The sequence below is a fragment of the Monocercomonoides exilis genome (assembly GCF_001643675.1).
Source record: "Monocercomonoides exilis strain PA203 chromosome Unknown scaffold61-464226, whole genome shotgun sequence".
NCBI classification, from domain to species: Eukaryota; Preaxostyla; order Oxymonadida; family Polymastigidae; genus Monocercomonoides; species Monocercomonoides exilis.
The window spans coordinates 383,407-408,743 of NW_027150606.1; the positions used below are offsets into that span (position 1 = coordinate 383,407).

At 37.2% G+C, this 25,337-nt stretch overlaps 6 protein-coding genes across 6 annotated transcripts; all 6 read left to right on the forward strand.

Moving 5' to 3' along the window:
- Nucleotides 1–1,143: 1,143 nt before the first annotated feature.
- MONOS_86 (uncharacterized protein) lies at nucleotides 1,144–1,974 on the forward strand (the record flags this gene model as incomplete). Its single annotated transcript, XM_067879024.1, has 1 exon — nucleotides 1,144–1,974. The coding sequence occupies one exon, from the start codon at nucleotides 1,144–1,146 to the stop codon at nucleotides 1,972–1,974; it is 831 nt and encodes a 276-aa protein (XP_067719587.1).
- A 141-nt stretch (nucleotides 1,975–2,115) lies between these two features.
- On the forward strand, nucleotides 2,116–3,147 carry MONOS_85 (uncharacterized protein; the record flags this gene model as incomplete). Its single annotated transcript, XM_067878915.1, has 1 exon — nucleotides 2,116–3,147. One exon carries the CDS (start codon nucleotides 2,116–2,118, stop codon nucleotides 3,145–3,147), a length of 1,032 nt encoding a protein of 343 aa, XP_067719588.1.
- A 1,355-nt stretch (nucleotides 3,148–4,502) lies between these two features.
- MONOS_84 (uncharacterized protein) lies at nucleotides 4,503–13,466 on the forward strand. Its single transcript, XM_067878804.1, has 5 exons — nucleotides 4,503–4,623; nucleotides 4,710–4,822; nucleotides 4,884–5,894; nucleotides 6,211–7,149; nucleotides 7,357–13,466. The coding sequence occupies exons 1-5, from the start codon at nucleotides 4,535–4,537 to the stop codon at nucleotides 13,341–13,343; spliced, it is 8,139 nt and encodes a 2,712-aa protein (XP_067719589.1). The 5' UTR covers nucleotides 4,503–4,534; the 3' UTR covers nucleotides 13,344–13,466.
- A 202-nt stretch (nucleotides 13,467–13,668) lies between these two features.
- On the forward strand, nucleotides 13,669–15,358 carry MONOS_83 (uncharacterized protein; the record flags this gene model as incomplete). The annotated part of the gene is made up of 4 exons (XM_067878698.1): nucleotides 13,669–13,906; nucleotides 13,963–14,403; nucleotides 14,486–14,910; nucleotides 14,994–15,358. 4 exons carry the CDS (start codon nucleotides 13,669–13,671, stop codon nucleotides 15,099–15,101), a joined length of 1,212 nt encoding a protein of 403 aa, XP_067719590.1. The 3' UTR covers nucleotides 15,102–15,358.
- A 501-nt stretch (nucleotides 15,359–15,859) lies between these two features.
- Nucleotides 15,860–22,205, forward strand: MONOS_82 (uncharacterized protein; the record flags this gene model as incomplete). The annotated part of the gene is made up of 12 exons (XM_067878588.1): nucleotides 15,860–15,891; nucleotides 15,955–16,077; nucleotides 16,249–16,268; nucleotides 16,321–16,352; nucleotides 16,422–16,506; nucleotides 16,574–17,454; nucleotides 17,556–17,628; nucleotides 17,841–17,953; nucleotides 18,003–18,100; nucleotides 18,162–18,231; nucleotides 18,281–18,507; nucleotides 18,596–22,205. The coding sequence occupies 12 exons, from the start codon at nucleotides 15,860–15,862 to the stop codon at nucleotides 21,990–21,992; spliced, it is 5,151 nt and encodes a 1,716-aa protein (XP_067719591.1). The 3' UTR covers nucleotides 21,993–22,205.
- A 317-nt stretch (nucleotides 22,206–22,522) lies between these two features.
- MONOS_81 (uncharacterized protein) lies at nucleotides 22,523–25,121 on the forward strand (the record flags this gene model as incomplete). The annotated part of the gene is made up of 4 exons (XM_067878482.1): nucleotides 22,523–22,527; nucleotides 22,583–23,442; nucleotides 23,657–24,638; nucleotides 24,722–25,121. The coding sequence occupies 4 exons, from the start codon at nucleotides 22,523–22,525 to the stop codon at nucleotides 24,840–24,842; spliced, it is 1,968 nt and encodes a 655-aa protein (XP_067719592.1). The 3' UTR covers nucleotides 24,843–25,121.
- Nucleotides 25,122–25,337: the final 216 nt, after the last annotated feature.

Here is a 25,337-nt window from a genome sequence, read left to right on the forward strand (position 1 = left end):
ATAAAAATTGGAATCTTGAAAACCAAAACTTTTTGAATGAATCGATTATTTGTTATCTAATTCATGTTAAAAGGAAAATAAAACCATATGTTACATATAATGGAAACGGAGTGTTTTTGAATTAACTGCGATGGGACAAATTTTTGGGCAAGTTCCAAGTATGTGGACCATCGATAAATAATTTTTTTCATAAATTATACGAAAGAAAACGTAATATTAATTAATTTAAAATTAGTTTTATTTGTCGAAAATGCACTGTTAATAACTTTCTATTTTTAATTTGATCTGTCCCATAAATATTTTCAAACAATCATTGTTTTTTGTTCTTTCATTTTTTCTCAATTGGACACGTTACACATTTTTTCATTCGAGTTTTTGCAATGTTTATTTTTTGAGAAATACAAAAAAATAATATGTTAACTCTTTTCATTGTTTTTTCTGATGTATGAGCCCAATTCACTTTTTTCGTTTATTTCATCGATGATATTGATTCCCGTTCATTTTAAACCATCAGAATCTTTAGCAAAATAACATGCATAAATATAATTTTTATTTTGCATTACACTTTAAAAAGGAAAAACTTAAAAACAAAAAATTCAAAGACGAAGAGGATTTTTCAACAGCCATTCTTCTATTGCGATCTTCTTCATTCAGCAGCGTCAACAACGGAGTTTTAAATCCGTGTTTTTCGATATTCAATCTTTTGAACAGCTTCGAAGTCGAAGTTGTTGGATGCACGTTCCAAACAATTAAATCAGATGGATTCAAAAATGGAGGAGCTATGACTTTTGAGCTGAAAGTGGCAGATGGACATCTGAAGATGAGGAATGAAGGAGTGACGGACAGGATCTGCAGTAGTTCTGAAGGATCTGGGGGAGGAATCTATTTGACATGCACGACAAACAACAACGACACATACACATTTACGGAGATGAGTGTTTGAGGAAATAAGGCACACCAGGGAAGAGACATGTTCATTGTGGCGAATGATCTGAGGAAGGGAGTGAATTCTGAGTTGTTTGTGTTCGTTCAACTTTTAAAGGAAGAGAATGGATTTTGTATCTGAGCTGATGCAATTCGATCGATGGATTTTATTTGTCTGATTTGGTGTTTTCTGAGAATAAAGCATTTGTTGGCAGAAACATGTTCATATTGAGCTCCGATTTGAATGCCTCTGTTGTCATTGGAAGGTTGATGTTTGATTGGACTGAATGGAAAAACACAACAGCTTTCTTTGGGGCAGATGAAGTGAACTTTACAGAAGGCATATCTTTGGACAAGCTGCTGTTTGAGCACACAGACACTTCTGTTGTTGTGTCGTCGAGTGGAAGAGACATCCACGGGTGCGGATCAGAAATGGAGCCTTGTCTGTCGTTTTGGGAAGGGATGAGGCATTTCAAAGAAGGAATTCAGTTCAGAGAAATCAAAATCAACACAAGTGCTACCATTTCAGACGAGTGGGAACTTTCAAATAGCTCAATAAGCCCAGCTGTTCCTTCTTCTCCTGGCTATTCTTCTTCTTCCTCTTCTGATGAGCCTTCCTCAGATGAATGCACAATCAACGTGGGAAAGGTTATTCAATCTCTTTCTGAGCCTTCTGAGGCTGTGCTCACAAACAAGCTTGTGCTCACCTTCACCTCCATCAACTTCTGCCTGCCTTCGTCATTCGAAACATCGCAAAAGGAGCTTCTTTTCACTGAGACAGGAACAGCCACGCTTAACGAATGCTCATTTGCGATGCAGACAGCAGAAGAAGGTGTTGCTTTTGTGCTTTTCCATGTTTCGTCGGGGAAACTTTCGATTGAAGAGTCCAAAATGGCCGAGCTATCCTTTGCGACATTGGCCATCCGACTTTCAGCACCCGCTGCACATTTTGTGGTAAACGCGTTTTCTGTTGATGTTCTGAATTTTGCAGATGGATCGTTTATTTCTGTGGGGGATGCAGAAGAGAAGGGGGATGAGGAATCAGTCTAATCAGGGAATGGCAAAGAAACGAAAGCGAGCAAAGAAGCGATCGAAATCAGACTGGAGAATCTTCAGTGGCATCTCATCCGCAGATCAAATGTGAATGCATCGATCATTTCTCATGAAAGCGCGCTGTCTGATGCGCTGGAGATGGATAACTCGATATTCAGCGACTGCAACAGCGAGTCTCAGCTGGGAGGGGCGTTTCGTGTGTGGATGAAGGAGAAGGAGGGTGGGTTGGCTGACAGCTGGGCAAATGAGGGATGTATGCAAGTTAATATATCAACTTTTGAAGGGTGCGCATGTTCAACGACTGAGGGAAAAGGAGGAGCAATTGCATTGAATTGCTTGGACAATCCAGACAATTCAAATGTTACTTCTTCAAGTATTGTGAAAGGTCTGCCAATTTCTTTTCGCCAAGTCAGGTTTTCTTTAAACAGAGCTGAAGTTACGAAGGATCTTTTCATTGTCTGCCGATCGATTGCTGAGCAGATCAACGAGGCGCTGTTTGCGATGGACTTCAGCGAGTTAGCCTTTGACAGAGAAAATGCCATCTTCGGGATGGACAAAGAAAACGAGGAGCCAATTGATTTGGTGCCATTTATTGTGTTCTACAAGTCAGAGCGGATATTTGTTTCAGGGGAGAAAGGGAAGAACGAGAAGGACTGTGGGCGAAGTGAAGACCCGTGTGAGACGCTGAGCGAGGCTGTGCGGCATCTCAACGAAGGATCATCTCAAAAAGTGTTTGTAATGGGAAAAGTTATTGTTTCAGTTGAAACAATCATTCATTCTGTGACAGTTCAGGCTGTTGGAAACACACAGACTGCGGTTATATTTGACTCGGAAATAACAAAATCAGATGAAAAATCGAATTATGTTATATCCTCTTGGCTGGAAAGCCAGTTTTTGAAGATAAACATCGCATTTGGACCGGGGTTTGCTTCACCTCATCACTCTGTCTTTAGCGTGAGGAGTGGAAATCTGACGCTCAGTGATTGTTTCATAACCTTAGAAGAGTCTGCGCAGTTGGAAAACACCGTTATTTGTGTTGAGAGTCATTGTTTGTGTTTGAGCAATGTTTCGTTCTCAGCCATCCGCTTGCAGGCATCGAGGCAGCAGCCATCAGCAGAAGCATTTGGAGCAAAGCAATCTGAACAGTCTTCTTTTGCTTTGTCTTTGTAAGAGCCAGAAGCAGGAAATTCATTCTTTGAAGCATGCTCAGGTGCTGCTGTGGAGTTGCTTTGTATCAGCTTCAAAGAGCTATCTTTATTTGTCGTGTCGGGATATGCCACACAATCACCAAATTCATAATCAAGTGCAAGCCATACTTATATCAAAACTCACACAGGAACAGATGCTTGCTCTTAACAATTCTCTGGATTTCTTCCATAAAAGTTCTTGATTAAATTCAGTTTGAAAAATTTACCAGTTGTTCAAATATTGTTGAACATCAGTTAATAAAAGTATGCTTTCATTCAACGTAATTCAGATCCAAATTTTTGAAAAAGAAACAAACAAAAATAAATAAAACACAAAGATTTAATTTGTTTTGAATAATAACTGTCAAAAATGATGATGTGAAAATATATCAAAAAGATAAAAGCAAATAATAAAAAATAAAACTATAAAATTACTTGTTATGAGATGATAAAGCTCCAAGCCTTCATTAAAAATATTAAATAAAAACACGAAAGTTTAAAAAAATAATTATGGGATAGATCAAATGAAAAATGGAAAGTTTCAAACAATGCATTTTCGACAAATTAAACTAATTTATTATTCATTTATATAACATATTCTTTCGGTTACGATATAAGAAATATTTTTTATCGATGGTCCACATACTTGGAACATGCCAATTTTTGATCTATAGCGACTTTTCAAAAATAAATTTCCATATGAAACTTTTTGAAAATTTTGAAAATTCAACAAAACGATAACAGATATCGCACAAAATACCGGACAAGATCGAATTCACAACAACTGTAAGAAGAAAAATTCTTACTATTTTCCTCAAAATTCATCTCAATGATTCAAACTCAATTGATAAACGAGACTTTTCAAATAGCTTCGCTTGAGCTCAGAAAAAATATATATCGAAATCTCGGAGAAACTCAAAATCCTATTTTTCCGAGATTTTAAAAATATTTTATTCTGAGCACAAATGTAGCTATTCATTAAGTTTCGTTTATCAAATGAGTTTGTCCTGATGAGATGTATTTTGAGGAAAATTGTCAGAATTATTCCTCTAACAGTTGTTGTGAATTAGATCTTGTCCGGTATTTTGTGCGATGTCCGGTATCTTATGCGATATCTATATTTGATATTTTTTTGCAAAAAAGAAAGAAAGAAAGAAAGAACGAAAGAATAAAAGAAAAAACCATCTCAATACAAAATAATAAGTTTCATTCATACGTGTGATTGATTTATCATTAATTTTTAACAAAATGTTGTGTTATCCAAAAAATCTTTTCAATGAAATATTTTCTTTTGGGATAAAAATGTTGAGTTTTTTTTCTTTTTTGCAATTTAATAAAAACAAAATATTCATTATATTTTTATTTGAAGAATGTCAGATGAAGCATCTGATTTTGTCACGTCTTTAAGAGAAAGGGCTCTTCGAGCAAAAAATTCAAAACAAAAAGAATCTGAAAATTAGTTTGCAATCATTATCCTGAAAGATTTTAGTAATTTTTTTTTTAATTTTTTGCTATTTTGTTATGAAATGTGCGTTGAAATTGCAGTTCCATTAAAAATGCAACAAAAAGACGTCAACATGTGTATGATGGGAAAATGGATGCTCAAATCTTTTCAAGAAAGAATCCAACACCGAAAATAATTCCAGGATATCTCAGAGGTTTTTTCTTTGTGGGTCATTTTATAAAATGTATTAATATTATTTATCTGAAATAAAAAAGTGAATCCAAAATTTCTAACGCAAGCTGAAATTGCTCAAAAAAAGCAACAGGCTGCGGAATCAAAGACAAGAGCACAGAAGTGCATTGAAAAAGCAGAAGCGCTGTTGTCTAAAGATCTTCGACAACTTATGGAAATCGAAGGAAATGAAGAAACTTCAAAAATAAGAGTTTATGCTCTTCCAGAATTTAATCTTGCTAAAAGCGATGCCAATGATCTCAAAGGAGGAGACGACTTGTTTTTATCTCAACTTCGTTTGAGCATTTCGACTCTTATTGGAAATTTACGATTTGAAGAGAGATCAGAAATGTTGAGTGAATTGAATGAATGGCTGAGTGACCACAGCGTGTCAAAGCAACCAATTCCTACTTTGACGGATATTTCTTCTTTTCCTTTTGATAACAGCTTTGCTGTTTTGAAAGATGCAAAAAATGCTAACGGATCTATGAACGAATTTGAATCAGCAAGCGACATTAATTTGAAGGAATCTTCTTCAAACCCTGTTTCATTTCAAAAAAACGAGGAAAGTCAAAAAGAGGACGGCTTGAAAGAACAAGTGCATAAACATCCGATTATACAGGTTCCAGTATCTTTATCACATTCTGTGAATACTCCGACTTCAGATGCAACGCCTTTGTTGTCGCTCACTCCACTCAATGCGATGGAAGATAGAGAAAGAAGCAAAGATAGAAAAAGAGAAGAGAAAAATAGCTTAAATGAATTACCTGAAAATAATATGGAAGATGGAAAAGGTGATGCTTCCATTGAAAAGGAAAAAATTGATGAAGAAGAAAGCTCAAAAGCTGAAGCAAAAGCGAATGATAGAAAAAATGAAAGCGTTGATGACGACAAAGAAGAGGGAGCTGGTGAGGAATATCCCATTCGTGTTCGCGAAATTGAAGCAGAGGAAAAGAAAGAGCAGCTCGACAGCATTGAAGCTTGGATTAAGCAGCTGAGCGAGGAAATCAGTTGCATATGGGAGAAATGGACTGAGGTGCAGAAACAAGCAAGTGGTATGCTGGAAATGGATTTTAAAAGAGAAACAAAATTAACAATAGATTAGAATAGAAAGAGAAAGAAAGAATGAAAGAGAAAGAAATATTTTCAAAAAAGTTCGAAATTTAAACGATTTTTTAATGATTTTTGAACGAAACAATCAAACCCACAAAACAATTTCTTTTCAATCGTATCTAAAAAATAATCTTATTGTTTTTGGATTTTTATTTTAATTTTCACTTTAAAATAATACTATTTTCCTCCCTAATTTATTCTAATTTGTGTATGCATTTTGAACATGTTTCATAATTTATTCTTTTTTATTTCTTTCAGAACTTCAGAATATTGAGCGAGTGATCCAACTTCGCCAGTCAGAAATAGAAGAAGAAGCCAACAAAGCAAACGAAGAAGGCGAAGCTGAAGAAAAAGAAAGAGCTTTCAAAAACAAGAAAAACACAAGAAAGACGATGGGAAAAAGACTTCTTCAGAGTGAAACAAAAGAAGAAGCAGAAGCAGAAGATGAAGAGGAAGAGGAAGATGAAACAAACGAGAAAGACAAAAAACCTTCCAAACGCGATTTATTTTTTCTTCAGCAGCGACAGAAACTGCTTCTGATGCAGAAGAACACACAAGCCTTGGAAGAGACGCTGATTGAGCTGCAGACGAAGATAAACGAGAAAGAAAGAGAGCGAAAAGAGCTTCAGCTGATTTATGAAGAGCACTTGAACCGCCTGGTGATAGGCACACATGGCAGAGGAGAGGGAGACAAAGACGCTGAAAGGAAGGAGAAGAATGCGAAGAAGAAGAAAGAGAGAGAGAGAGGGACAGAAGCAGAGCGGGTGCTGTATGAGAAGGCGCAGATTGAAGGGAGGATGAAGCGGATGGCAGTGCGGCTGAAGGAGAAAAGAGGCGAAATTCAGCTGCTTCTGCGGCAGATGCAGTCGTTTGGCGGAGATGAGCAGATCCGAATGATACTTGCCTCAGCCAGCTCCTCTGCTTCCTCTTCTTCTTCAGCCTCTTCTCTCCTTCTGGACGATCCACTTTTTGTCTCTTCGTCGCTGTCGCTGGCAGAGCTGGATGAAATTCTCAGGTTTGATGAGAGAGTGAGTGTGGCTGTGCAGACAACAAACAAGAGAGACGAGGCGAGTGGAAGCGAAAGAACACCCAGATCGCCTTTTGCCTCGTCGTCACGAGCAGAATGGAGAAGCAGAGAGAGATCAGCAAGATCAGCCAAGTCGCTGAGTGTGCATTCACCACTGTTGATGCAGAAAGGTTTGTGCTATTTTCTCATTGATGAAGAGAGAATATGAGTGAGAGTATGGAAGAATGAATTTGTTTATGCAAATATGTAGTTATGAGAGATAAACATATTTCAATCATATTATTGCTTTCGTTTTAATTTTTTATATTTGATTGCAATTTATTAACTTGTGAATATTTTTCTAAATATGTTATTGGATTCTCATTTAAATACAAAAGGAGATGAAGACGACATAACAGAAAACGGAAGCACCAAAGGCAATGCCAATGATCAGTTTGAAGAAGACGAGTTGCTTTTCTCGCAGCCTCCATTTTCAGCTGATTCAGTTGTGAATGAGATCTTTGCAGAAGAGCAGGAAAAAGACGAGGAAGGAAATTTTGTGTTTGGAACGAATGAAGTAAATGTGGATATTTTGATGAGGAGGAGAGCGGACCTGCTGAAGATGCTGATGAAAGCAAGTGCGCTGGCTGAAGAGAAGAGAGAGAGGAAGAACAGAATCGACGAATGGGAACGAGAACGGAAGGAACGAAGGAGCAGAAGCAGAAGAAGCACAAAGAAAGGAGAAGGAGAAGGAGGAGAAGATGAGGATGATGAAGGGAATGAAGAAGGAATCAGATCTCGTGACAGGCCAATTCCTCGTTCTTTTGCAGGTGTTTCTGCTTCTGCTGAAAGGGATGATTCAGATTTTGATGAGCGGTCATATGAAAAGCTGAAGAGAACAATTGAAGTTGTGGATGAAGATGGAAATGTTGTTGATTTGAAGGGTTTGTCACCGAAAGAGAGGGAGAGGCAGATTGAAGCTGCATACAACAGCGGAAGAGCAGTGACAACAGGAGGAATGAAAATGGGGAGGAGAAAGAAGGGAAGAAGGGAAGGGAAGGAAGGGAAGGATGAAAAGGATGAAAAGGAAAGAAGAAAGAGAAGAAAGAGAATGAAGGAGGAAGGAGAAGATGAAGGAGAAGGAGAAGGAAGAGAAGGAGAAGAAAATTCTAGTTCTGAATCTGATTTGGGATTTGGTGTTGTTAAGGAAAGAGAGTTTAACAGAGCAGCAACAGCAGATGAAATCAGAAGAATGAAAAAGAGAAAACACAAAGAGAAAGAGAGAGAAAGAGAAAGAGAAGGATCAATTATCAGTGAAAGTGCTGAATCAAATGGAGATGAGAAAGAAGAAGGAGAATATGAAGGATTGGATGGGAAGAGAGAAAGAGAAAGAAGGAAAAGGAAACATTCAAAAAATCAAAGAACAAAAAGGGGAGAAGAAGAAGAGGAAGAGAACAAAAAAAAAGAGCAAACAGAAAGAATGAATAAACAAAGACGAATGACACCACACAGAAAATCAGAGAAAGAAATGAAAGAGAATGAGAGGAGGAAAAGGAAGAGAAGGAAGAGAAGCGAAAATGGAGAAGAAGAGGGAGAAGAAGAAGATGATGAGAAGAGGCGGAGAAGAAGAATAGGAAAAGACACATTATCTATCATTTCATCATCATCTTCTTCTTCCTCATCATCTTCCTCTTCTTCTTCTGACAATTCTGCCCCATTTCCATCTTCTCCTCTTTCTCCCAGCGATCTTTCGCCCTCTTCCTCCTCCTCCTCCTCCTCCTCTTCTTCTTTCTCTGACTTCCCTTATTCCTCATCGGACTCTTCATCTGATTCCTTTTCTGACTCGTTCTTCTCAAAATCATCAGAAAAACGTCATTTGCACAGCGAAGACGGAGAAAGCAGCACAAACAGAAGCGATTTGAGTGGAGAATCGCTTCTTTCGCATTCGATTTCATTTTATTCGACACATCAGTCAGATTATGAGGATGAAGAGGAAGGAAAAGAGGGAGAAGGAAGAGGAGGAGAAGAATTCGAGAGAAAAGAGATGAAAAGAGATGAAGAAAGAGAAGAGAAGGAAGAGAAGGATGAAGAAGAAAGCAAAGAAGACGATGAAGTTAAACAGAAAGAGTCGAAAGAAAAAAGAGAAAATAACATAAAAAAAAGGAAGCTTGATCGACTTTTGAGAGAAAGAGGATATGTTTTTGATGAAAAGCAGCACATTTATGAGAAAGAAGGAGAGAATCATTTGGATGGTGAAGGAGATGAAAGAGAAGAGAAAGAGAAAGAAGGAAAAGGAATAGGAATAGGAGAAAGAGGTGGAAGAAATGAAGAAGAAGAAGAGAGAGAGTTTAGAAGGCATTCGACTTCAAAAGGAAAAGAAGAAGACGAAACGAGAAAGAAAGACTCAGATGGCAAACAAACTGAACAAGAACAAGAGAATGGGAATGTTCAACAACGAACATTGAGTTATTCTCAATTGAATTCTTCTTCTTCTTCTTCTTCTGATTTGGCAGATAACATTACATCGCCAAATGGATGGAACAACATATCTTCTGATGGACAGTCAAATTTCAATGAAAATGAGGAAAATGCAGAAAACACTCAAAATGAACAGCAGGGATTCAATTTAGGAAGTGCAAAACATTCAACCAATAATCTTGCCAAAGGAGAATCAGAACAAGGCAGCAGCAGCGAGCAGGAAAAGACGATTGGAACGAGGATGTTCTCATCTTCCAAATTAGGCACACAAATAAATACTCAAATGGATAAGAATGGCTTTTCAGCAGAAAATGAAAGAGGAACAAAAACGTTGTCTCGTTCGTCTTCTTCTGCTGCTGTTGCAAATGGGAAAGGAAAAATGACAGCAAATGTGAAAGAACAAGGCGAAATTGAAGGAGAAGAGAAAAGAGGAGAATCCGAAGGCAGAATGCAAATACAACAGATAGACATCAATCCAGCATTCCCATCCGCTCCACAGCATTCATACAACACTCAACAACAACAACAACAACAACAACAACAACATTATCATCAGCCTCTTCTTCATAACAATTCTTCATCCTCCTCTTCTTCCTCTTCTTCCTGTCCTCCTGTCTCCTCCTTCTCTCCCCAGCACTTCCTCACCCCCTTCATCGATGCCTTCTTCTCTCTCCGCCAGAAAGAAGTGCTTCCTTCCATGCGGCAGACACTCAGCGCCAATGGAGACATAGACAAAGCCCTCAAAGTGATGCAAGCAGTCGTCCTTCTCTCTCTCTCTTCTCTTCACGACAGCCTCTCATCCCTCCTCAAAGCACAGCCTCAGCTGCAGCAGAAGAAGCAGGCGTTGGTTCCTGTGTATGAGATCAGCAGGCTGTTTAGAGAGCTCTACAGAGAAATGGACGAGGAACGAGGGAGAATTCAGAAGGACTGCACGTGGCTGACGAGGCAGATGCACTTAAATTCTAACCATATTACGCGAGTGCTGGAGAGGAGGCTGCTCGACAACCCGAAATTTGCTCTGTTTGCGAGAGAACAAGCAATGGCAGAGGGAAACAATGTGAATGAAAGGAATGAGATGAAGGAAATGAATGAAGGGAATGAAGAAACAGCGGATCCTTCTTCAAATGCTCAATTGGCTTCTCCTCTTTCTCCTCTTTCACCTTCTTCTTCTTCTTCCTCTTCTTCTCCTTTTGCATCTGATATCAGCAACACAAGTCAAGAGAGAATGCCAAACAACTCACAAATTCGCAGCACTTCTCAATCTCCTCCTCGTTTTGCACCTCTTTCGCCTTCTTCGTCTTCTCCTATTTCTGCTGTTTCATCACGTTCATCACCCAGCCTTCCATTGGATGTAACTTCTCCAAAACAATCTTCATCTTCTCAACAATATTTTCCCTCCAATTTTCCTGTTATTCTTTCTCCAACATCTCCATCATCATCATCTTCTTCTTCTTCTTCAACATCTTCCTCTTCATCCTCTTCCGATAACATCCCTCCAACATTGCTATCTCCACAACTTCCTCCTTCTTCCTCCTTCGCAGCAATTCTGTCAGAAATACTCAACGCCAAAGACAATTCCAAAACACACCCAAAAAGAACAGCAGAGAAACAAGAAGAGAAAACCACTTCAGACGAAGCAGCTGATGAAGAGAGGGAAAGCTGTGAGGGCATTGTGAATGAGAGGGAGGTGCTCAACAGCATCATTCTGCGCACAAACAGACGGATAGCACGGGGAGGAGAGACAGAAAAGGGGATAAAAGAACTGCAGGAGTCTTTGGCACATGCGATGAATCAGTTGGCATTCTGGGCGAATGAAAGCGACAAGGGAAGGCTGCTCGACGCAATTGTCAGTTCGAAGCTGGGGAAGAAGGGAGAAGAGAAAGGGAAAGAGAAAGGGAAAGGGAAAGGGAAGGATTTTACTTCTTTTCCTTCTTTCTCTTCTTTTCCTTCTTCTGTGTTGGTAAATCGAACTGTGGGTGATGGTGTAGGCAGGATGAAAGGATCATCAGATGCAAGTGATCTTCCATTGATGAGGATATCGTTTCTGACGAAGGAAGGAGCGAAAACAAAAGGAGATGCAACAGAAGAAGGAGAAGAAGGAGAAGAGGGAGAAAATGATGAAGATGGGAGAAGAGACAGAGAGAGAAGGAGAGAGAGAGAAAGAACGAAGCGTGACAGATTCGATGAAGGCAACCCACGACTCGAAGAGAAGAGAGTGAGAGAAAGGCTGAAGAGAGATTTGAATGCGCATCTGCAAAGAAGTAAAAAACAGCAGAAGAACAAACAAAACATCACAAACACAGAAAAGGAAGGAGGAAAAGGCAACAAAAGCAGTTTGGCTGCTGGAACTTCTGTTGATTCGTCGCTGGATGACTTTTGCATCGGAAAGCGCTCACAAACAGAAACAGCAGAAACGCAAAGCAGGACAATGAGGTTGATTACGAGGAGCTTTTTGAATGGAATGAACGGGAGAGAAAACAATTCTATGGTTAGATCTTCATATTCATTCACGCCTCCTCCTCATTCATCATCATCATCATTCTCTTCCTCTTCCTCTTCTTCTTCTTCTTCTTCCTTTTCAGACGCTTCACAAAGCAATCAGTTGTGCTTTTCAGGTGCCATTCGCACAACAACACCACAACAGCCAGACAAATCACTTCAACCAAATGGAACCATTTCATCATCATCTTCCTCCTCCTCCTCCTCCTCTTCTTCTTCTTCTTCTTCTGACATTTCATCCAATCAGACACGAGATAATTCTACAGTACCCATTTTAGATTCGACAATTAACATTTCAGAATTCATGCCATCTTCCTTCTCTTCCTCTTCTTCTGCTTCTGCTTCATTTCCTTTTTCTTCTCCTTCTTCTGTGAATGCAAAAGGATTTTTGAAGGAGAAAGAAGACAGAAGTTTTGATATGCTTGATGACTTCCTTCTTCTTCCTTCGATTCATACACATTCTGTTTCGCAGCCATCTTCTGCTCTTCCTTTGACCCCCACTCGTTCTGTTTCTCCTTTTGCATCTTTTTCACCATCATCATCATCATCATCATCATCATCATCATCATCAACTTCTTCTTCTTCTTCTTCTTCCTCTTCTCGAAATGAATGTGTTTCATCTGATTCAACTTCCATTTCACCCCATCCCACACAACAAACCTCTTCATCATCATCATCTTCTTCTTCTTTCATTTCATCTTCTCATCCACTTGACAATTCAATTTGCGTCAGCAAGTCGCTCAACATTCCATCATCTCATCCATCCACAAAGCAATCACCTTCCATTCCTTCATCGTCTTCTTCCTCTTCTTCCTCTTCTTCCCCTTCCTCTGCTCTCTTCCGCTCTTCTTCCCCGTCTTTCCTCTCTCCTTCATCTTCCTTCCATTCGCCTGTCAATTCATCTGTCAATTCTCGTCCTTTCACTTCGCAAGGACAGCTCTCCACAAACACACAACGCCATTCTGTGACTCATCTGCCTCCTCTTTCCACTTCAACTCAGCTGCCCCTCAAAAGCGCTTCTACCTCTGCTCGCCCATTCACTTCATCGCCTTCTACCATTTCATCATCATCATCTTCAACATCTTCTTCTTCTTCTTCTTCACTTCGTCCTTCTTATTCCTCCACTCCAACTCCAACTGTCTTTCTTCGCCGTTCTCAATCACCTGCTGTTGGCTCATCTGCTTCGCGTTCATCTTCTCCTTCTCTGATGCACACCCGCCTTCCTCCACTCCATCCAAACAAGTCCAGTTCAACCAAATCTGCCACTTGCTCTCAATCTTCTCAGTCATCTTCAACAACAACAGCAGCAACAAACGTATCTCCTCATCTTTTTGCTTCATCTCCTGGTTTTTCTTTGTCGCAAATATCATCTGACGAATGGCATCTGATGCCTTCTGTCTCACATTAGTATTGTTTCTTCATTTTGGATTGCTATTAATTTGCTTTTGTGATATCTTGTTTTGTTGAAAATATATTTTTTTTAAAATAGATTACAGTTGGAGAAGGAATATTAAAGATGAAACTGTATTAATTGTTTGATATGGAATTTTTAAATGTTGTGCGAATACATAAATAAAATGTCTCAATGGAGAATAATCAGAATTTGTTTGAGAAAAATACAAGTTTCAAAAAAACAAATTCTCCGCTAATAAATAAAAATGTTGTGGAAAAGATCCAATAACTGTGAAAATTTGGCACTCATTAGTTTCAAAGCATTTATTAAATAAAGTTAAATGTCGAGCCAAACATTATCAACCGAAAATTTGCTATTGGCGCTCGGATTAAAAGATCTTCCATCTTCACCTGGAATAAGGGCTAAAATGATTTTTATTTTATCTCAGACAGGGCGAACTTTAAGACTTTTGCTCACAGACAAATCTAAAGACAAATTTATCGATATGCTGCACAAAGATTTTGAAATGACTTCAGCATCTTCAACTCCTCTTTTGTCGATGCTAACGGATGATGTTAGTATGTTGCTGGTTTTATTTTTTCTGAAATTTTATCGAATGCTTTCTTATTTTCAGAAAGCATGCCTTTTGAAACGGAGTCCGAGCTGCCAGATTGCTTGAAGCAACAAAAATTTGAAGAACCAAAAGAAAATCCAAAAAGAGATTTAAATGAATTTTTCAAACTTCTTCAAGAAAAGTCACGAAAATTGAACGAGAATGGAGAAAATGAATCAAATACAGCAGTTGATTCAGAACAAACGAAAAAGTCAAAAGCTAAAAAGGAAAAGAAAAGCTATAAATCAGACAAATCAGAAAACGAAAACTCCGATTCAGATTCAGATTCGGATTCGGATTCGGAATCTGATTCGGATTCAGATGAAGAAAAAGATTCAAGCTCAAGCTCCAGTTCGGATTCCGATGATGATAGTTCGAGCGGTTCATCTTCTTCTGATGATTCAAGTTCAGATTCAAAAACGAAAAAATCAGGAAAAGTTAAAAAAATGAAGCCCATGAAAAGTATGACCTATATCAAGAAAAATTGTATTTGACATGTACAATTGTTGTTTTGACTTTTCATTACATTTAATCTGAACTTTAGAACCAGCCTGTGGATTTGCCCCTGGGCATAGTTCATATGTTGTAATTAAAAAGAACTTGGCAACATGGCCAGGGACTTTGGGATGCATGGCGCTGGTGGACAAAGCAATGAAGAAAGGCATATGGCATGTGGAATTTCAGATCAAAGGAGCCATCGGGATGGGATGGACTCCGCTTATTGGCCTTTGCAGCTATCCTTGGTCATTAGGAGTAGATTCCTGCTTTGGCGATTCCTCGTCTGTTGCATACTACACAGAAGGTTATATTCAAGCACCAGTAGACTCTTACAGAGGAAATGTTCCGTGGAGTTCAGTGAATCAGATGGGAATGGAAGTTGATACAAAGAAAAAGACACTTCTTTTCTTTGTCGACGGAAAGAGACAGCCTGTTTACTTTACAAATATTCCTGTTCCATGTCAATTTGGGGTGTGCAACAAACTTTGTTTTGACATTTCGACTATTTACAAAAATTGGTTTTATAATGCTATTTATTCTGTTTTTATGTTTAGATTGGGATTGGTGATACTGGAGCTACAGCAAAGATTATTGTGATGAAGCAGATGAAGAGATCTTCTTTCAAGAAAGATAAAGCAGATAGACCTGTTATGTGGACATGATTTTTCTCTAATTTATATGTATCACATTACAAATATTCCTGCTCATCTGTTATGAGTAGTTTACGAAAATAATTGATTATTTTAAAATAATAATTTTTTTTTACAAATAATCGTTTCTTTTTCTTGTCATTGTGATTTCATATGTGCACTTATTTATTTTTTATAATTAGGTTGTATTTTTTATTTTTTGCAAATTTATGTTTGAATTTTGTTGTCATCTCTTAAAAAAAAAAAATAAAAATGTGAACCTTTATAAAAATTTTGAAATTATTGAATTCAATAAAATACTGTGCTATCGGGGAATGGCAACAACTAAGCAAGTCGATTATACCGATCTTCATCGTTTGTTGGGTAAAAAATTTGAAGATTCCATTGTAACATCTTTTTGTGGCAAACTTGGATCTTGTTTGATTTTTTAGTTGTGTATTTTAAAATTTGCAATTATCGGTAATTTCAAAGTCGAAGGTTATTTAATAATAATTAATAATTAAAATAATTTCAATTTATGAATTATACGGGAAATTTTTCGACATAGAAAAAAGATATTCAAATAATGATTGTTTCAGAAATTTCAAACAAAATGGAATTTCAATATTTCTTGATGGGAAAACATCTAAAATTCAAACCATCTTTCTGTACAACGAAGGAAAGGATGGGTTTCAGAAATTTAAAGGTTTTTTCCTCATTTGCAAATGATTTACTCGAATAATACTTTGTTTTCATACCTTTTTGAAGGCGAATTACCGCTCAACTTAACAATGAGCATGACAAGTTCTGATGTCGTTCGATTGTGTGCATTTTTTCTCAGTTCTTTGTACAATATTATTATTTTTATAAATTTTACTTTTAACAGACTTGGAGAGCCAGATAGAAAAGGTGGACCACCACTAATAGGAGTTTGGATTTCGTATGAATCAAAAGGGGTGCAAATTGAATTTAAAAATAAAACTTGGGAAGATAAATTAAATCCAATAGAGTTAATATCCATTTTTCTTCCTGAATAAAAGCAGAAAGAAAATTAAATAAAACTTTTTTTTTTTGTTCTTAATACCTTTTTTCATAAAATTGTTTGAAAGATGTATTTAAAATCATTTCATCCCACTTCGAAATTTCACATTTTTCCCATTGTTTTGTTTGTCTTTTGAAGAATAATGAGCTCGTCACGCGGTTTGCAAATTAATAGATATGTTTCAACATTTTTTTATCATTAAATTTTAAGAAAAATCAAAAGACGCATATGCAGACTTTTATGTATGCAAGATTTTGTTTTTATAGCATTAAAAATTGTTTTTTAACTATAATTCTTATAATTGACTGAAGGATCTTCTATCTGAATTAAAAGTTCGAGATTCAACTTCTTGGAGATCTTTCAAATCGCTTGCATCGCGTGATAAGCGATATCTTGGTATATATTTTATTTTTTTTAAATATTTGATTTTTAATACTATTTTTCATAAATATTTCGCAATAAGCAATTGATAATGATGAAACGCGACAAAAATTGTTTGACAGGTACATAGATAAAAAGTATGGCACGTACTCATCAAAACATTCATCTCGCCGTTCTTCTTCAAGAGAAAGAACTCATCGTAGAGAAATAAGTAGTGAAAATTCTGATAGAAGTGAATCAGAAACAAAAGATAAATACCAAGAGCGAGATGAAAAACGTAGAAAAGAGGAGAAACTTAAAGCAGAAGCACGAGAAAGATTTCGACTTTTGTTAGATGAAGTGATAACTGTGCCTTATTTAACTTTTGAAGAGGCTGTTGGATTTGAGGTTAAAGAAAAATCAGAAGAAGAAATTGTAGATAACTTCTCAAATTCCAAATCATCATCGGCTTCTTCTTCATCATCTACAACATCTGACGACACTTCAAAAGAGAATAGTTCAGTTCATTCATCAAATGATTCATCATCAACCACATCATCATCTTCTTCTTCGTTAATTAGCTCATATCTTTCAAAGCCTGTAAATCCACTTCTTGTTATCCCAGAAAGTTGGGCTGTTCGCAAGCGACTGACTGTTGAAGAAATGAAGGAGATATTCGAAGCAAAAATTACTTCTCTTCAGCACAAATCTGCAACAAAATGGAAGCAACTTCTTGATTCGGAGAGAAAGAAGATTGGCATTTCTAACGATTGGGTGCAGAAGTCGCAAGATCTGAGTGAAAAAGACGGTTATGATGACATTCCCTTTGAACATGTGAAGCGAGAGTTGCACTCGAAATGGGTTGACGAGACAATTAAGAACTCACTGAATGCATTGGATACATATCTGAGGACAAATAGGGAGTTTCAGCGAACCTTGCGGCTTCCTTATTCGACTGTTGATGATCTTAGACAATTATTAAGAGTTTGTTCATTTTTTATTGGGATTCATATAATTCAGCTCTTCTTCGCAAACAAAAATTCTCATTTGATGGACTTTTAAAATTATGAATTAACTTTTTTTAGAGAGAAGCATCATACAAAAGATTAAAGCATCTGAGAGAAGAAAGAGATGATTTAATTGTTAGATACATTTCAAGTATTAATCCAAAATTCAAACACTGGCCAATGTAAGCCAGGTTTTTGAATTTGTTAATTTTATGGAAAATAATTGATTTTCGTTTTCATTGTTGGATTTTGCGTTTTTTTGTTGTTTGAGTTAAGTTATCAGTTGTTTCACTTCAAACAAAAATATCCCTTAATTCTGAAATCTGTTTATCATTTAGTTTTTTCTTTTTGGATTTATGGAAGAATCAATGGAACAATTGATTCTTTTTTGGGATCAATTGAAGGAAAAAATACCAGTTGTTGAAAGGCATGAAATTAAGCACTTGATTGGAGAAAGATTAATTGATGAAAATGAGGTTTAATATCCTTACCAATTATTGTTTTTAACTTAATATTTTCATAAAGAGTCTTTATAAAGAATTAATTGGATTACTAGAGATATCTGGAAAGTATGAAGAGTTTGTGGCACAAAAAGTTCAAACCCCTATTGAGCCAAAGCCAAGGTTTGATTTATCAAAAATATTTTGACTTTTAGAAATATCGCAAATGCAATTCATTTTATAGACCTATTTTTTCTAAAGAAAGAGATATTTTGGAGCAAGACATTTTACTATTTTTAAAGAGGATAAGTGCAGTTTGGATTAATATTAATTTTCATAATAATAAATTCAACTTTTTCAAAGCGATTCACTTCACGTTTTGAAGACAATATCGCTATTGAAGCACTTAGCAGCATCATATCTAAGCCACCTTTTCTTTCTTCTGACAAAAACTTGTTATCTTATTTGACTGCCAATGAAGCAACAAATGTGCAAAGACCTTCAACTGCTTCTTCATTGCGGATGTCATCAACTTTCTCGCGCCCAAGCAGTGCACTTTCCCTCTCGGGTGGGATTCCATCAACACCTCGGTATTCAAGATGTTGTTGTTCTTTCACTTGATTTCATCAAATTACTTTTTTTTTTAAAATATATTCAAAATTTTGAAAATTTTCGAAGTGCTCCCACACCTCCATCACTCCCTCGTCAAGTCACTTTATCGTTTTTAACTCCAAAGCTTATCCATTCTCTAAAGGAAACATTTCAAAGCGAGAACATGCTGCTAAAAGGAGAGATTGAGGAAATTAACGAGGCCATAATGATGAATACATCAGCTGAGATAGAAACGAAGCAGTTCGTAAAGAAAATGAAGGAGCTGAGCGATCTGGCAATGAAGCCACCGTCTTTGGAGTCACTGACGGGATTCAGAACGCGACTGAAAGAGTGGGAGAGGAAAGAGAAAGAGAAAGAGAAAGAGAGGGAGAAAAAAGAAGGGAGAGAAGCTGATGAAGAAGATGCTACAGGAAGTGATTGGATTCCAATGGCAACTCCAAAAATGAGAGCGATGTCGAAAGACGAACAGAGAAGAAGAAGCTCATTTGGAGGAAGGCCAACATCGCCAATACTTCGTCAGAGCCTTGAAAAATCTTCTTTTCCTTCTTCTTCTTCCTCTTCTTCTGCAGCTTCTTCTGCTTCCACTTCATCTTTCGCATTTCCATCTCCATCTTCGCCAGCTAATCCAAACATCCCACAACTTCTTCACGCTCAAAATTCTTCTTCTTCTTCTTCTGCAAATTCCAATCTTCGCCCCGTTTCCCCTTCTTCTCCGCGTCTTCCTCCAATCAATGTGGAGAAAGCTGACTCTTCTTTTCTCTCTTCTTTGTCTTCTTCTGCTGCCTCTTCTCTTTCAATTCCTTCTCATTCGTCGCCTTCTGTTCGGCGTGCATCGCGTGGATCTTCGTTTTCTTCCACTTCATCTTCTCTTCTCAACACAACAACACTTTATTCATCTTCTCCTTCTGCTTCCTCCTCCTCTTCTTCTTCTTCTGCTTCTGCTTCTTCAACTTCTTCTTCACTTTCACTTCATCCTTCAAAAGTTCGTTCGCAAACACCTCCATCGAGACAGCCACATCACTCGCTGAACACTTCATCCCAATCAACACCTTCATCCATTCAATCACAAAAGACTCAAAATTCCTCCTCCTCCTCCTCTTCTTCTTCTTCAGCGATTGTTCAGAGCCAGTTGTCTTCTTCTCACCACAACTCAGCAGTCAGAAGAGGCATCCACAGTGCAGATGAAGTTCTGTCTTCGTCAAATGACGCTCGTTCTGCCTCTCCAAAAAGACCAGCTTTTTCATCAGCTGCCATTTCACCCAAAAAGAAAAGTGTTCAAACAAACAGAAGTGTTCAGCCAATTATTCAGTCTGCTAAGCCTCTTTTGAGTCAGAAGGAGAAATCATCAGCAAGTTCATCATCATCATCATCATTTTCTTCTTCTTCTTCTGCATCTGCTTCTTCTTCTTCTTCAAATGCTCAAACAATATCGCCACTTCAGTCTCTGATTGATCGTCTGTCGATTGTTGACTCATTTCAGACAGCTTCTGCTTCGAGTGTTGAGTTGAATGCTCCTCAAAATTATTCAAATTTACCTGAAAAGACAACAGAAACAGCTGAGCCATCAAAAGAAGAGGGAAATTATAAATTGGATGATGAAGAAATAAATGAAGATGAATTAAGTGATGAGGAGGAAGATAATGAAGAAGAAGATGATGAAGAAGGAGAGGAAGGAAGAAGGAGAAGTGCAAAGGAAGGCGATCGCAATGAAGAAATGAATTTAACAAAAGATTCATCTCTTCGAGACAAAGAAGATAAAAAGCCTGCCATTCTAACACAGCACACTTCTTCATTGCAGCCATCACAATCAATTCATTCATCTGCTCATACAAATACTTCTCATTCAACATTAAATACATCCTCCTCCTCCTCCTCTTCTTCCTCTTCCTCTTCCTCTTCTTCTTCTTCCACCCGTTCCATTCCAGTCACTCCAAAGAAGCATCTTCTGCCATCCACTCCTCAGTCTCTCTCATCTGGCAGCACTTCCTTCGGCCGCCCTCGTCCCTCTCAAAACACACCTCATCCTTCTTCTCCTCATCAGCCAATCAAACACACAACACAGTCACAAATGCCCCTCTCCACTCAAAAGGATGCACATTCAGACAATTCAGAGGTGCTGCCGATGTTGTGGGAAGACGACGAAAGAGTCGGGGCGCTTTTGGCGAAGGAAGGCGATGCTGAACGAGAGAAGGCGATGGAGGAAGAGTTGGATGTGCTGTTGATGACAGTCAGAGGAGATGGATTGAAGGAGAACGGGAAGGAGAGGAAGAAGGAGAGGAAAGAGAAAGAGGATGAAGAGGAGAAAGAAGAAGAGAAAGAGGAAGAAGCATTTCAAGAAAGTGATGATGATGCTGATGATGGTGGAAAAGAAGATGTAGATGAAGATGATCTGATTGGAATACATTTATTGAATGAGATAAAAATTGATAGCCAACAACAGAAATCTGTTTTTTATCCTTCTTCTGCAATGTCTTCTCTGCCTTTGTCTTCTTCTTCTTCAGAAACAACAACAACAACTTCTTCTTCTTCTTCATCTTTGTTATCTTCACCTTCTTCTGCACAATTGTATTCATTCCCTTCGTCTTCTGTTCTTTCTTCTTCTTCTTCTTCTTCTTCATTCAAAATCAACACACCAAATCAGCTGAAAAGTGGAATTCTGTTTGGTGCTGGTGTTCCTGCTTCACTTGCTTCTACAATTCGTCCTTCTTCTTCTTCCTCCTCGTTCTCTTCAACACTTCGTCCTTCCTCTTCTTCCTCCTCTTCCTCAAAGCAATCCAATTCAGTTCCAAAGTCCAGCTATTCTGCCAATCACACACGAAGAAGTGCTCCTTCAATGACACCTCGTCCACACACAACAGCTGTGAGCAGTCGGAACACAATCAACATTTTAGATGAAGAAGCAGCAGAAGAGCCAAAAAGAGCGAGAAACGAAGGAAGAGGAAGAGGAAGAAGAGCAAAAGAGGAAGAAGAAGAGAAAGGAGTGATGGAGATGGTGCTTGTGGATGGAATACAGAATGTGATATCAGATTATGAAGATGTGCTGAATGAAGAGGAAATGAGGAGGAGAGAAGAGGAGAGGAGGAGGAAGGAGAGGGAGGAAGACGATGATTATGCAAAGATGGCAGAAGATGATGCAATGGATGGTGATATTTCTGAAGATGATGTTAGTCAAATTAACAAAGAACAAAAACATAACAAGTCTGCAACAAACAAAAAAAAGCAAGCATCTGCAAATAAGCGTGTGAAAAGAGGAGGAAAGGAAAAAGAAGAGGAAGAGGAAGAGGAAGAAGAGATTATTAGAAGGACAGGCTCATATGAACATTTTAAGGATATTATGCATTTGAATCAGTTAAGCAGAAACCAAAAAACACAAAAGAATATTAAGGGTAAATATTTTGTGAAACCTGATGATGAAAAAGCTGTTAATGAAGAAGAAGATAGATTGAAATCGTTCTTTTCTTGAATGACTTTCAATAACTTATTGATTTGATGCGACTGACATTATGCTTTCCGAATTTGTATTTTCTTGAAATACATGTGAAAAAGGAAATTTTTGTCAATAATTATTTTTATTTTTGCCTTTTAAAATATTTTCAGGTAAAGTTCAATGGCCAGTATGCTTTATTTCTTGTGCACTTGATTTTGTTTTCTTTATGAAATTTTCTTTTTTATTGAAATACAACATCAAAAATCCCCATAATTAAAAGCTGATTTTGTATGGAAAGCATAAATGATATAACAAGCCCATACAGTGATGTATGCATATTTTTAGAATGAACATCTCTAAGTTAATATAAAACTCATTTTTTACCAACATCAAATGTTTTTGATTTTTCTTTTTATCAATCCTTTCAGACAAATTTATCTGAACGAATTAAGTTTTGCTGCAATTTGTTTTTATTGTTTTGAGTTAAGTTCTTATTGTTATATTGCTTTTAAAGCACGACTTTTACAGAAGATGATTCTCTGTCCCCTTTTCCAATTGCGTCAAATATGGCGTTTGTTTATTCTAATCTTTTTTGTTTTCTCTCCAGATATTTCAAATTCATAAAGAACTTCATCAATTGAGACACAAAATGCTGATGTTCAAAAGAAAATGTATGCTATTTTGTGGGAAAAGCACATGAAAAGACAGGAAAATGATGAAAAAGAAATTAAAATGGAGCAAGAATTAAAAAGAAGGCAAATCCAACGACAAAAACGAAGCATGAAACGTTTTGATAGTGTGCTGTATCGCTGCGACCATTATGCAAAAGTTCCAACATCAAGAAGCGTCAATTTTCTTTCAAATTCTATTTCCATCATGCCAAATGATTTTTCGCATTCTTTGTATGAAAGAAAATCTTCAGAAGCTGATCTGTCGAAAGACGCTCCATATAGCTTATCTTTTACAAATTTACCTTTCGATTTTCAAGAAAATCATCCTTTCGGTTCTCAAACAAGTAGATCTTTCACTCGTGATAAGCAATCAAGAAATTCCATAACATCAAGATCTTACACTTTTGATCATTCAAAAAGCATTGATAACGATTTTGATTTTAGTCGTTCAAACTCTGTGCAATACGGATCAGTTCCGCGTTTGGATAATATGAACTTTTTCAATGAGCAATCAAGAAACTTGAATTTTTCTCCAATGACACTTTCGAGACAAGGAACAACAGAAGATTTAACTTCAAGTCGATTATATATCAACCCTTTGGCAGAACACACTCGGCCGCCATTTTTTGTGAAGAAAAGAGTTGGAGAGATGGAAAGGACATTGTCTGTGAGGATGAATGAAGAAGCAGAGAAGAAAGGGAAAGTGTTTGAGAGGGATGTGAAAGAGCAGATTAAAGAAGAGGAGAAAGAGGAAGAGGAGCTGAGGAAAGAATGGGTGGCTCGCATGAGGAGAAATGAAAGAGAGAGAAATTTTGGTATGCAGAGAAATGCTGTTTTTGACGAATGATGGCAAAGAAATGTTGAAATAGTAATCATTTGTGGCAACGTTTCAGCTTCACAAAGTTTTTGTTTTTCGTCTGTAATTTTATTATCATTTTTCCTCTTCACATTTTATTTGGAATTTCAATGTTTAATTATTCTGCTTTCTTTTCATTTCAATTTTTATCTTCTTTTCATCATTTTTACTAGCTCGACGATCTCTTAGTTTGCAGCGATCTTTATTAATAGGAGAACCATTTGCACAGAAAAAGGCAAAGAAGATGGCAGAGAAAGCTCATTTGTGTGACTCATCTGCCAATTGCACTGTTGCAACTTCTGCTTCCTCTCCATTTTCTTCTTCTTCCATTCAAAGCATTTCATCGACGAATCATTTTTCTCCGTCTTTGAGATCTTCATTCACGTCTTCTATTCCTTGTATCTCGCAAGCAAGCAGAACGAGTTGTTTTGCTTCTGCTTCTTCCTTCCCGTCTCGTTCATCTCCTTCGACATCTGCACCATCCGCATCATCTTCATTATCTTCATTATCTTCTATTTCTTCTATTTCTTCTGCTGCGATGACTCCAAGTTCAAACAGTATTTATTCCATCTCCCCTGTTTTCTATCCACCAACTTCAAAAGCAAAGCATTTGAGTGAAAGATGTGACACTTCTGCAGCTGATAGACAGCCTTTCATTGGCAAGCATTTCACAGCCAAAACTGCTTTACGTCCATTCAGTGCTCCTCGTGCCATCAGATATGCTTCTTCCTCTTCTATTTCTTCTTCTTCCTCCTCCTCTTCTTCTCCAACAGCACATTCTTCTTCATCATCTGAGTTGCCTGAACATTCTAACTGCCTTTCTGCATCGCCTACAACACCCCCTTCGTTCCCGTTTGTGTCTGTGCTGCCGCCTCAGAAGGCTGTTTGTGGTCGGCCTGGCTCATTCACAGAAAGGCCAATGCCACGCAATTACTGCCACAGGGCGTCTCAGCATCCAACTGTAATGGCTCAGCCTTGTTCGAATGAAGGAGATAGGTGCATCGGAGCTCCGATGCTTCCAGCCACTTCAGATGCAACTTGTCAAAACAGAAGGCAGATGAATATCCAATCTGATGATTGCATTGCGAATTCTTCTTCGGCCAAGTCACTTTTTGATGTTATGAAACTCAGAATGCTTTCTGAATGTGGGAAAACGTTTGCGATTTTTTGAAAGATTGTTTTGCTTTTCTAATTTTTAACAATGGATGTCATTTTTGTCTCATTTTTGAATATTTTAGTCCTGTTTGCCCATATTCATCAGAAGCAGGAGCAGAAATTAGAAAGAACTGTAGAAGTTATCGGCCTTCTCCAAAACTTTATGGACTTGTCAATTCTGATAAGCATTACAGAGAAGAGTAACATTACAATAAATGTCATTTCCTATTCGATATATTTATATTTGATTTCAACTATCTACTCTTTTCAATTTGGTTTTCTTTATTAATTGTCATTTTATCAGAAATTATCTATTTATTTTCTTTCTTTCTTTTATTAAAGCTTTTTAAATTGATTTTTATTTATATTGTCATCTTATTTATATGTATAATGTTTTTTTATTTTTTGAACGGATAAATTTTCATCAAATTTTCTTTCTTTTCAGGAAAGATTTTTAAAATCAAAAATGGTTATGCTATATATAGTGGTAATAAATTAATGAATATTTGATTTCAATTCTTTATTTTATTGAAATAAATCATTTATATCGAAGAGTTAGAAAAAATATGTTATTTTTGAATTCATCTTAGGATTAAAAACACGATTTAGTGTTTTCTCTCAAAACAAAAATGAAATCAAATGCACCCCAAATAACGAGAATAACTTTGGATTTCAAACAATTTCCATCAGCATCACTGC

Excerpts from the sequence above, each read along its gene's own strand:
- MONOS_84 (XM_067878804.1), top strand. The coding sequence starts at position 4,535 with ATGTCAGATGAAGCATCTGATTTTGTCACGTCTTTAAGAGAAAGGGCT. Across the intron at positions 4,823-4,883 it reads AATTCCAGGATATCTCAGAG|TGAATCCAAAATTTCTAACG; the intron begins GTTTTTTCTTTG and ends GAAATAAAAAAG. Across the intron at positions 7,150-7,356 it reads ACCACTGTTGATGCAGAAAG|GAGATGAAGACGACATAACA; the intron begins GTTTGTGCTATT and ends TAAATACAAAAG.